This window comes from Petaurus breviceps, unplaced genomic scaffold (assembly GCF_028583685.1).
Source record: "Petaurus breviceps papuanus isolate PSGF00001 unplaced genomic scaffold, PetGlider_PUasm1.0 178, whole genome shotgun sequence".
Classification (NCBI taxonomy): domain Eukaryota; kingdom Metazoa; phylum Chordata; class Mammalia; order Diprotodontia; family Petauridae; genus Petaurus; species Petaurus breviceps.
The window spans coordinates 24020838-24032874 of record NW_027185777.1 but is presented as its reverse complement, the minus strand read 5'-3'; the positions used below and the strand labels follow the sequence as shown (position 1 = coordinate 24032874).

The window sequence follows — 12037 nt, the reverse complement described above, 5'->3', positions numbered from 1 at the left end:
TTAAACATTTGATTTTAAAACTTTGAATTCCAGATTCATTCCCTTCCTCTCTTGTCACCCACCCTTACTGGGAAGATAAGCAATTCAATATAGGTTGTACATGTGTAGCTTTGCAAAACATTTCCATAGTAGATATATTGTGGAAGACTGACTATATTTTCCTCCTTCCTATCCCACCTCCCACTTGTTCTATTCTCTACTTTGATCCTGTCCATTTTCAAAAGTGGGTGCTTCCAACTTCCCTCCCCCAACCTGCCCTCCCTTCCATCATCCCCTTCCCCCCCACTCTCCTGTAGGGTGAGATACCCTATTTAGTGGGTATGTCATTCCCTCCCTAAGCCCAATTCAATAAGGTTGACCCATTCCCTTTTGCCTTCCTGTTCTTCTCCTCCATTGTAACTATCTTCCCTTACCTCTTCTATATGAGATAGTTCACCCCATTCTGTCTCTCCCCATCTCCTCTCATTATGTTCCTCTCTCACCTCTTAATTTCACCTTTTAAATATTATCCCTTCCCATTAAATTGGTCCTGTGCCCTCTATGTATACCTGTATACATATATACACATTCACATATGTATTCATATGCCCATATACCCTCCTATATAGACTTATATATATGCATGTGTACATATATATACATTTCTATTCCCTTCAATTATTCTCATACTGAGAAAAGTTTCATAAGTTATAATTACTTTTTTCCATGTAAGAATGTAAATAGTTCAACTTTGATAAGTTCCTTATGATTTCTTTTCCCTGTTTACCTTCTCATGCTTCTCTTGCTTCTTGTATCTGAATGTCAAATTTCCTATTCAACTCTGGTTTTTTCATTAAGAATGCTTGAAAGTCCTCTATTCCACTGAATGACCATATTTTCCCCTGAAACATGATACTCAGTTTTTCTGGGTAGGTGATTCTTGGTTTCAATCCCAGATCCTTTGCCCTCCAGAAAATCATATTCCAAGCCCTTCAATCCCTCAGTGTAGAAGCTGCCAGATCCTGTGTTATCCTGATTGTTTCCACAATATTCAAATTGTTTCTTCCTGGCTGCTTGTAATATTTTCTCCTTGATCTGGGAATTCCGGAACCTGGCTATAATATTCCTAGCAATTTTCTTTTTGGGATCTTTTTTAGGAGGTGATTGGTGGATTCTTTTTTTTTTTTTTAAGCAATCAGGGTTAAGTAACTTGCTCAAGGTTACACAGCCAGTTATCCCCGGGTGTGGTGCTGAGTACCCGAGCCTGGACCCAATCCAGGTTATCCCGACACTGGAGCCAGTGCTCTCACTCGCTGAGCCACCTGGCATTTAAGAGAGCTAAACTACAAGTACTATCTCCTCTCTGAGCTTTAGGATTATAAAACATCTAGTATTAGCTAAGAAAGTATCAAGAAAACCATTCTCATTTGAAAGTGAAATCTTCAATGAAGCCTCGACACGCTCTGGCACTCTAATCACACACTCAAGGACCTCCACCCTAGACTGCAATCTAGATCCAAGCAGGTTAAAGCAACAGCGATTACTCCTCAGACTGTTCGCTTTTTCCCCCTACTTCAGTGGCTTCTCACCCTGGGGGCAAAGGCTGAACACACTCCCAACTACTGGATCCCAAAGTTCACACTGCACTGAACTCTCACTTTGTCCTTAGCATCTATGGGTTGATAATTCTGGAAACCACCACAGCTTCTGGTAATCTGAAGTCCCTCCAGCCAGCGGGTGGTCAGATGGCCCTGGGACTAAAACCTCCGGTTCTGCTGGAGTGGGGCTGGTGTTGGCTCCCAGAGCGCTGCGCTAGCCGCTTGCTGCCAGCTTGCTGGGCTGTCCTCAGTGGGAGGTTAGCTTCTCTGTGTCATTTTGTGGGTTCTATAGCTCCAAAGTTTGTTCAGAGTCACCTTTTACATGAATTGGAGGGGATGGGAGTGGGAGTCTAGTGGAGGTCCTGTTTCTACTCCACCATATTGACTTCACCCCTCCCAGATTTTTTTTTTCTGGAGTGTTGTGTTCAGCTTTGGAGGATTCAGTAACAGGCAAAAAAGATAATGAAAGGGTTGGAAAGTGAAATGATTAAAATAACTGCTATTATTTAACCTATTTTTAAAAAAGATTGAGGGATTACTTAAAATCTTCAACCATGTGCTTAATTCTTATGCCAGAGGGTTATATAACTGTTCTCCATCTCTCCTGAAAATGGACCAATAAGAATGAAGTTAAATTATACCATAAGGAAAGTACACTAGACATAAGGAGAATTTCTTAACAGTGAGAATTGTTAGACATTCAAATGGATTATTTAGGAAGATGCTGGGATCTCTTCTGGAGTCTTCAAAAACATGACAATTTTCATTTGTAGAGAGTGATCATTGTTAAAGCTGGGAAGTCTCCAAAGGTGCCTTGTTGTCCTATTATTATATGTGGTTCTAAGCCCTTTTCATTTTGAAGAGCTAATGCAACAACCCACATAAAGTGAAGTCCCTAGATAAGCTTCAGTTGTAGAAGGAGTGAAGCTGGGTAGAACTTGAACATTTATCCAACAACAGATGTATCTTTTTTTAAGATGTGTGCTAAATTTCATAGTTGTCAAATATTCTTTTAGAAATACCTTTCTTTTACATGTGTGTGTGTTTTACCACCAGAGGGGTGGAAATACAACAAGGTGTTATATCTTGTTGGCCATTAAGACCATCTCTAACGCATGAAGGAGTCAGGAGCTGCAACCATGGGGGGAATCCCCATACCAGTGAACTCATGAATTCTTGAAGTAGTAAAGTGATGAAATACCCTATGTCACATGCAACCTCTGACTGTTAGAAATCACTTTGAGCTTGTTTAAATCTCTGCCAGTAACTCATTCACTGACCAAATAAATTGCTAAATGTCATAAAGCTTAAACAATTGTACTTTATTATACAGCAGCACCATGCATCTTTGAGGTGGGCCTCTTCCACTCTGAAGGTTTGGAAGACTTTCCAGAGTATTTCAGAAATTCTATTAGGATCTAAGGAGTAACCCAAAATAAATTTTGATGAACAATATTGTGTCATTGTGCTAAAACTTTCTTAAATTTTATCTTTATTTAGTAACATTCAATTGCTTCTCTCAAGGGCCATAAATGAACACTGCATTGGAATTCTGAAATAATCTACCTGAATAAGACTAATAAACATAAACTTAATAAAACATTGTAAGGACCAGCTAGCTATTCATGAAATGATATGGTTCCTTCTATACCTGGTATCTTTCACTCCTAACCCTCTTAACCCTCACCCCTCATCTTCCTGTATTATGACTTTCTCCCATTTGCCCCAATCCCATTATTTCCAATAAAATATCCAGTTGTGACTTAAAAATTATATAGAAATTTATAAGTGCTGGCAATGGCAACAACTTACACTCTTGGCAACCTTTTCACCATCCTAACTCCACAAACAGACATTTCCCAGCACTCATAAATCAAAGAGACAGCTATTTGGTGTAATCTCACTATGACCTTACAGTACCTTGAATTGACTTCATGATTAACTTCAGAGAACTGATTATTTTGAAGCCATATTTACATGAACATAATGCATTTTAAAAGCACTTTTGAAATAGTTACTGTACTATGTAGGTTTTGGTCATTCATGTAGCCAGGAAGCCACCAAACATGAAAGATCAAATGCCTAACAAATTCAACAATGTCAATTTTTCACTGTTAAAATGGCTTCTCTACAAAAGTAGTCCATCCTGTTCTGAAGTGCTATGGCCTATCCTTATGGAAAGTCAATGTATGTTATATAGAGAAATGCCAAGTGTTAAAGTAACTCTTCATTTCAAATCAGCAATTGACATGAATTACTTCAATAAATTGGGTGTGGCACTTTACAAATTCTCCTTCTCCAACAGATATAATGAAGTCAAGGTTTTTATCTCCATTAGTTTCAAAGACAATACTTCACTATCATTACAGAGACTGGCTTGAGTTGGGCATGATGCTATATCATTGGGTCATAGTGAACACTCCAATATTATATTTATTTATATTTATGCAATAGTTAGATGTCTTCATGACTACTGCCTGTCTACATATTATTTCTACTGTCTATGAATTATTTTCTTTATCTTTCCATTTGTTCATTCTAAGGCTGGTACAGAATACAAGAAAATAAAGAAGGAAATGACAAGAAATGCATTCACAAAATAATCTTCATTATGATGAGTGAATAAATCCAAATTTTATTTTTCTTGAGACTAGAATAGCATGTAATTTATTAAAATATAAGTAACTGTTAAGGCACTGAGTAGAGTATTTCTTAAATTCTGACCATGATCAGTAGAATGATCATCACTTATTTCTTATCAAACCTGATTAGATCAGTAATTCTCGAACTTTTGAAGATGAATATTATGCATAGAAAGGAATATTCCTTAATATTTTTTCTATTATCTCACCCACCCACATAGTAATTATAAAGCTAAGAAATTCTTAAGTCTTATAAAATAATGTATAAATGCTTAAGATACATCAATGCATAATTATCCAAGCTAACAATTGGAAGCACTGACACAGAGGATATTTGTGGAATAGCAAACCTCTCAGTGGCAAGATTTTCTAATACTCTGATATAGTCAGTTTGGTAATTTGGAAATGTGAGAACGATGACATTTTTATAGGTTTGCAAACCAGTAGGCATCTGCTATTTTTTTTAAACTTACCAATAAAGAGGAAGGATATAAATGAAAAGGGCTGAAGTCTTCAGCTGCATTGGAAAAGGAGGGAAAAAGTAAAGAGAGCTATGAGGCATAAGTGGTATGATTTAATGTGGGGGAGGGGGGAAGGGAGGGACAGAGTGTGCCTATGAAAGCCTTTGTATTTTAGGAGGTGGAGAATGAAAATAAGTAAAAGGCAAAAATTAACAAAACAAGTCTTGATATTGAATGGAAGATTATAAGAAGACATGGGTATAGGAAGGACATAAATAAGTAGCAATATGCATCAGAGGGATTACACACATCACTGAGATCTTTGATCCACTAAAATGTACTCCCCAAATCATTCTGTGTGGCAGGTGGTCCAAAGAATTCAATTGAAATCCTCTAATTTCTTTTTAAAATTCATTGTTTATTTATTTATGTATTTTTTTTTTAAGCAATTGGGGTTAAGTAACTTGCTCAAGGTTACATGGCCAGTTATTTCTGGGTGTGGTGCTAAGTATCTGAGCCCGGATTCAATCCCAGGTCATCCCGACTCTGGGGCCAGTGCTCTTACTCACTTAGCCACCTGGCCGCCCCTAAGAAATTGGGGTTAAGTAACTTGCTGAAGGTTATGTGGTCAGGTGTTTCTGGGTGGGTGCTAAGTGTCTGAGCCCAGATTCGATCCCAGGTCATCCCGACTCTGGGGCCGGTGCTCTTACTCACTGTGCTACCTGGCCGCCCCAAAATTCATTGTTTATATTGACCACTACACTTCAGTTTTGTAAGAAGCCAAGAAGCTTCTTCTCTTCAATATTATAATTTTTTTTAAATTTAGCTATTTTTTAAATTTTCACATTTTTGCTTTCTCTGATTATGAGCTCCCTCCCCAAGTAAATGACTGTGGTAAGGTAAGTAATGGTGTAATTAAAAAAATTTTAAAGCCATGATGGGAATGACTACTGCTATCCTTTATTTTTGATGGAGGAATGGAAGGAAGTGTGAAGGGAGGAATGGGAAGGCTAATGAAAAAAAAATTTTTTTACCTTCTTCCTCCTGTTTTGGTATTTGCAGCCTGCAAAAAAAGACAATAAAACTAGAGTTTTAAAAATATACATGATAAACACAAAATATTTATGTCAGCTCATTTGGAAAACTCTCTAGAATTCATCACACTTTTCATTTAGGGTAGCAATTATCATAAACCAATCAATATAACTTACTTACATAATTTCAGAACTGAAAAGGCTCCTAAAAGACAATCTCATCTATCCTACTGATTATACAGAAAAAGAAATTGTTCCAGGAAACTTCACACAACTAATTAGGGAATGAGGCTGTAATAGAAGCTATGCCTCCAAACTTCTAGGCCAGAATCATTTTCTGCATGGCACACTGTTTCAATGAGTGATGAATGAATGTGACGGATGTTGTCAGATGTTCTATTGGATAATCCTAGTTATATTAGGCACCCTTTGGAAACTCTATCAAACCATAGTCAGGCCACAAAAGTACTTATTATAAGTATTTATTAAAAGTACTCTCTCTATGGATTGTTGATTCTTAATTATTACCTATGGTAAATCTTCAAACTTTTTCTAATGGAAATGGCTCTCAGAATGCTGATTTTCAACTAAATTTTCTTAACTCCTCTGTTGATGCTTATCCTGTAGTTGAAACGAAAATCCTAGTTCAGCCACCAAGAAAAGTCTCAAATATCCTATTATTCTATCTCTTCCATACTCTCCTAAATTTGTTCTTCAGCTTTATCGCAACCTCTAATCCCTTGAACCCTCCCCCATAGACTCAGTCCATTAGGCCCAATTTGGCTTCACCTGCCTCTTTACCTGAACCCCATGGTCAATCATTACAACAATGCTCTGACATCCTAGAATTTATTTCTTTTTTGGCAACCAACCAATGATAGTACCTTGCATCTCAGCAGAAAAAGTACTTAGGTACCAGCTGTTTATATCTCAACAGAGAGAAAAGTCAGTCAGTGAGATATCACCAGCTCAGCACAGAGTGAAAAAACAAACAAAAAAACCAGCCCATTATTGTCATCAGCTGACAACTTATTCATGAATCAGACTCCCAATAGCACCAAGCCAACACAGTAAAATAAAATCAAATTTGTCCTTTGAACTTCTTTGCTTCTGCTTCAGCACCAATTACCCCAAGTGTGCCTGACATTTAAGTTCACAACGTGACTAAAATTATATTTGATTACCAACATGCCCCTGGACTAATGCTAATGTAGATCACAGTTTCTTTCAGCAAATGGAGGAGGTAGGAGGAACTGCTGACCTTTGTCCTGTGTTCCTGCAACTGTATTCAGATCACTGCAATCGTGCAATTAAGGAAAAGGTATAGAGAAAACAACAGTCCATTTTGTTTATCATTTATTATAAAAAAATTTGTCTTGGTAGAGCAAAACAGAATCCTAGAGGTTCTCCTCCAACCAAGAATCTCTCATATGTTAAAGTCATACAATATTTCTTTATAAAAGCAGAGATAACTTTAATGACTGATTTAATTATTAATATCAAGAATGGTATAAAACGAGGAGAAATGTTCATGCCTATTATGGAAGATGCCTTGCACAAGTTCCCAATGGAAAAAAGGCTCTCCATGGTTGATGAGAGCCCTGGTGCCCCTATTTACAGGTTGTAATTGTACTGATTTCCTCAAGCCCCAGCACATTACAGAGCTTCTTCACTGAGATCCATGATTATACAAAAGAAATCAGCCTAACAATCTATTCAGGGAAAACTGTCTGGAAAAAAAAGATGACCTAATGAAAGCTGTAGTAGGTGACGTCCTTTTATACTTTGCCATGATAAGACCAGACCTGAAGTAGTGCACCCTGTTCTGGGCACCATATCACAAGAGGGAGAAGACTAGGGCCCATGACATATGGAACATTTAGAATTATGAAGGAGGGTTTGTCGACTTTTGTCAGGGACAATGTGGAGGAGATTCCAGTAGAACATAATCTACTTCTTGGGTGGGGGTGGAACTTTTACTTTTGCCTCTGTATCCCCAATGTATAGCATATTGTTTTGAACACAATAGACCAGTAATAAATGTTTGTTGAGTTGAACTGAGGTACAGAATTGCAAACACTTAGATTCTGTGATACCTTCAATTAGGATCAATTCAATTAAAGATTTAACAGACCCCTGTGCAAAGCATGGGCTTTTGTTTGTTTGTTTTGTTTAGTCATTTTTTCAGTCATATCTGACTCTTCGTGACCCCTTTGGGGTTTTCTTGGCCAAGATGCTAGAGCAGTTTGCCATTTCCTTCTCCAGCTTATTTTACAGATGAGGAAATTGAGGTAAAGAGAGTTAGATGACTTGCCCAGAGTCATAAGTAAGTCAGTATCTGAGGCTAGATTTGACCAAGTCAAGTCTTCTGACTCCAGGCCCAATGCCCTATCCACAACATCATCTAGCTGCCCAGAGCATGATATTAGGTGCAATACAAGTTTAGGTTATGGATAGGATCACAGATTTAGAGTTGGAAGAGAACTTAGAGGTCATCTAACCTAACCCCTCCCCAATTAATGAATAGGGAAATGGAGGCTTGGAGAGATTAAGTGACTTAACCAGGGTCACACTGTTAGTAAGTGTTTGAAGATGGGATTTGAAACTAGGTCTCCATGAGTATGTCCAAAATTCTTTCCATCATATCACACCGCCTCAAACTAAATTTGCCTAAATAAACGTTTATTACTGTCTAGAAATGAGGCGTGATACATATACAGATAAATATAGATAAAAATTATTTGTGAGGACATAAGAGCAACTCTGGCTATGTAGGGTTTGGGGGTGGGGTGAGTAGGGAGAGGAGAAGGTCAGTATCTGCTTGTCAAGGCAACATAAAGATTGGAGAAATGGGAGAGTATGGTGTTTCAGAGTCCATCTGAAGAGAGGAGAGGTTATCCAAAATAAGGAAGTGATCTGTAAGGTCAGAGCAGGGATCACAGAAGATTTCATTAAGGAGATGGTAACATGAAGGGGGAGAACTGGAGGATCTGATCTCTTCCAATATCAAAGTGCTATAATTCTGTCAACAATGAAGTTTTTAAACAAGGAAGTGAAAGAAAAAATGTCAGGCAGGGATGTGAAGGATGATTTATAGAAAAGGAAGAAGAAAGGTGGGCAGACCTGTTAGGAGCCTATTGCAGTAATCCAGACAGGCACAACAAAGACTAGTAGAGAGGTAGAATAGGTTGGAATAGAGAGGAGCATACGGATGTGAGGAATATTGCAAGGATAGCATCTAAAATAGTTGATAACTAACCAGATACAACAGGTGAGAGAGAGAATTTAAGATAATCCTAAAATTTCAAACATGAAAAATTTGGTGAAGGGTGCTCATCCTGAAACAGTAAAACTGAAAGGAGTAGATAGCTTTGAAGAAGGATAATGGAAGTGGCAGCTTACATACAGTGGAGATGTTCTGCAGGCAATTGAAGATGAGCGTATGAAGACTGGTAAATAATTCAGGGCTGCTGATATGGTTTTAGAGATCAACTGCATGGAGATGGTAATTAAAGGAGGAAGAGTTAAGTGGGAGTATATGATATTATCAAGAGAAATATAAAAAAGAAAAGGAAGAAAAGAAAAGGAGGGAACTTTGGAGAACACTCATGTTAGTATGTGGAAAAAGGTGAAAAGCCACTGAAAGAAACAGAAAGAGCAAGTAGAGAGGTTGGAAAAACCTAAGAGTATGGTGTTTCAAAGTCCAAATGAAGAGAGATTATCCAGAATGAGGAAGTGATCTGTAAAGTGTTTGGAGAAGATGATGAGAAGCCAATGACTAAGTAGACCTTGAAAAGGGGAAACCAATCCTAGGACCCTCTCTTTTTGCCAAGCAAGTAAGTATCCTTCAAATCTCTCACTGGCTGGGTTGGGATAGGCATGATGCCTTCCCCCATCATGACAACATGTTAACTGCTCCCACCGAATAGTACACTGAGAACAGAGTGCTCAGCTCTGTGACCTTGAGCTGGGGCTTCTTCTTCTGCTTTGTGTTTGCTTATAGTAGTAGTATGGGACTGAACTCATTCTCAAGATGGAAATGTCCATGGATATGTCTCTGGATACATCCAGGGTCATAGGTGACTTGGTAAGTATGAGAGGTCTGGAGATCCTGGGGTCCTCTGTTGGTGCTGGCTGCATTTTGGGAAGAATCCCTGAAACTATTCCAGAATTTACTGGAGCACATGACTACTAGCTAACTAGAAGATATAAACCTATACAGAATTGTTTGGACAGTGAAGAGCCATGGTAAAATGCAATAATTCCTAACAATCCCACAAGCTGTTTAATGTTCCAATGTTTAAGTCTCAACATCCATGAGAGTATAAAAGTAGTTAATACTGCTACTTGTTTTAAGTTTTACTGTCAATTAGAACTTATAAGAGATTTTTGTATTAAATATCTTTCTGTAGAGGAAGTAAACACCTGTACCATAAATGATGTACAGCATACATTGAGTTTCTCCCTCCTACCCCTGAGTGCCATCCCTGCACACGAGACAAAAATTTGGAGAAGTAATGAGCCAAGGAGTATAAATAAGAAAAGGCATTTGACCTTTCCTTTAAGTGGCTAGGATCCCAAAGAAGGTTACCCAGTCACCATTTGCTCCCAGAAGTCAGGGGAGAGAAGATAGGATGCAGAGTCCCAACTTCTTGGCAGTGGTTTATTGCTAGGCATTAACAGTGTCAAATGCTTCAAAGAAGTCAAGGAGGAAGAGGACTTAATAAAGGCCATCAGATTTGGTGACAAAGTCACTGCTGACCAATTTCAGTAGAACTGAGAGGACAGAAAGTCAAATTACAAAGGGTTAATTAAGAAGAGAGAGGATGTTAAGGAAGTGGAAGAATTGGATATAGATTTTGTTTTCAATAATTCTGGCAACAAAATGGGGAGAGAATGGCATAATAACTAGATACAGTAAAAGGAAAAACTTGTTTTTCTTTTTTGGGGGGGAGGGGAGGGCAATTAGGGTTAAGTGACTTGCCCACGTTCACAAGGCTAGGACTTTTTTTGTGTGTTAAGTGTCTGAGGCTGGATTTGAACTCAGGTCCTCCTGACTCCAGGGCTGGTGCTCTATTCACTGCACGACCCAGCCACCCCGGGAAAACTTTTTTTTAAGAATTAAACTGATCATATTTATAGATAGAAAAGTTCAAGTAGAGAAGAGACTGTGAATGAACGAGACAAAAATGATTGCTGAAGCAAGGTCCTGAAGGAAGCAGGACATATGTAAAAAGATTAGTCATATCAAGGTGTTGGATTACTTCTTCATCTGTCACTGGAAAGAAGAAAGGAGTAGGTAGTGATGCTAAAATGTTTTAAGACTGGAGAAAGGGAATTAAGGGAGCTATAATCACATGGCCTCAGCCTTCTTATTAAAATAGGAGGCTAAATCATCTGGTTAAGGTTTATGAAGAGAAGAAGACATCTAGAAGTATCACTGTGGAATATGTGACAGGGAGTCAATAGGTTGGTACAACTTGGCAACAGATTGGATTTTTGGTTATCATGGGCCAGGAACTGGGAATGCTAGAATTTACCCCATACTCCCACAGGACCATCTGTTGCAAGCCAAGAAGTTCACAGAGTAGAACTGGAGTAGTTTGAGTTCCCCCTAGGTGGAATAATTTGGGTCCTATCTATGGGCACAAAGGCTATAAAGACTTTGGCAAGGTGCTCCTGCAACCCCAGGAAACAAACTTGCCAACTGCTTTTTATCTCCTTGTCAGCAGCTTTTACCTTCCTCTGGACTGCTTTTTTTTTTTTTTAACCATCTTGTGGATTGCTTTTAGCTAGGGTTTATTGAATATATTTTCATTAAAGAATTGTTTATCTGAGCCCTCAGGTTCTAAGTGATTGGATAGAAACATCAAAGATATGGAAACAAGATTGAGACTTTGACAATGGAGGAAAATAAGGACAGCAGGTAAGAGATTACAATTGGATGTGGTGATTGTAGGTCTTGGTGAGTTTACCAGAAGCAATATTTTAACCTTTGTTCACATGCAAATTAGAAAATCTGTTGAGGCCTAATTGGTTCAGGGGACTAAAAACTCAAGCTGCAAAGCAGTCACCAGAGTTGGCTTGTACTCTGATGCAAAGCTGGTAGGAAATGATGGGCAACTCAGGCAAAGGATTTAAGCTCAGCAGTATCAACTTGAGGTATCCTCAGTGCCTACCTCATGAAAAATCCTTCCCCACCTATGGCTAAATAAATTGCCTTCTGTTAACTGTTGAACGACCTATGAGTATCTTATTTTGTTCTTATATTGAACATAAACTACCAGGGTCTGAAGCAGGTCCAGCTTAAAACAGTGAGAATG

At 38.3% G+C, this 12037-nt stretch overlaps 1 protein-coding gene across 1 annotated transcript in view; it reads right to left on the bottom strand.

The window, feature by feature from the left end:
* Positions 1–12037, bottom strand: part of CCDC7 (coiled-coil domain containing 7) — a 172200-nt gene that overhangs the window by 48467 nt on the left and 111696 nt on the right. Inside the window, exons 15-16 of the mRNA XM_069086464.1 lie at positions 5715–5743; positions 4693–4736 (exon numbers count right to left, since the gene is read on the bottom strand). Of these exons, the coding sequence (XP_068942565.1) occupies positions 4693–4736; positions 5715–5743 (73 nt within the window). The remainder of the gene's footprint in view (positions 1–4692; positions 4737–5714; positions 5744–12037) is intronic.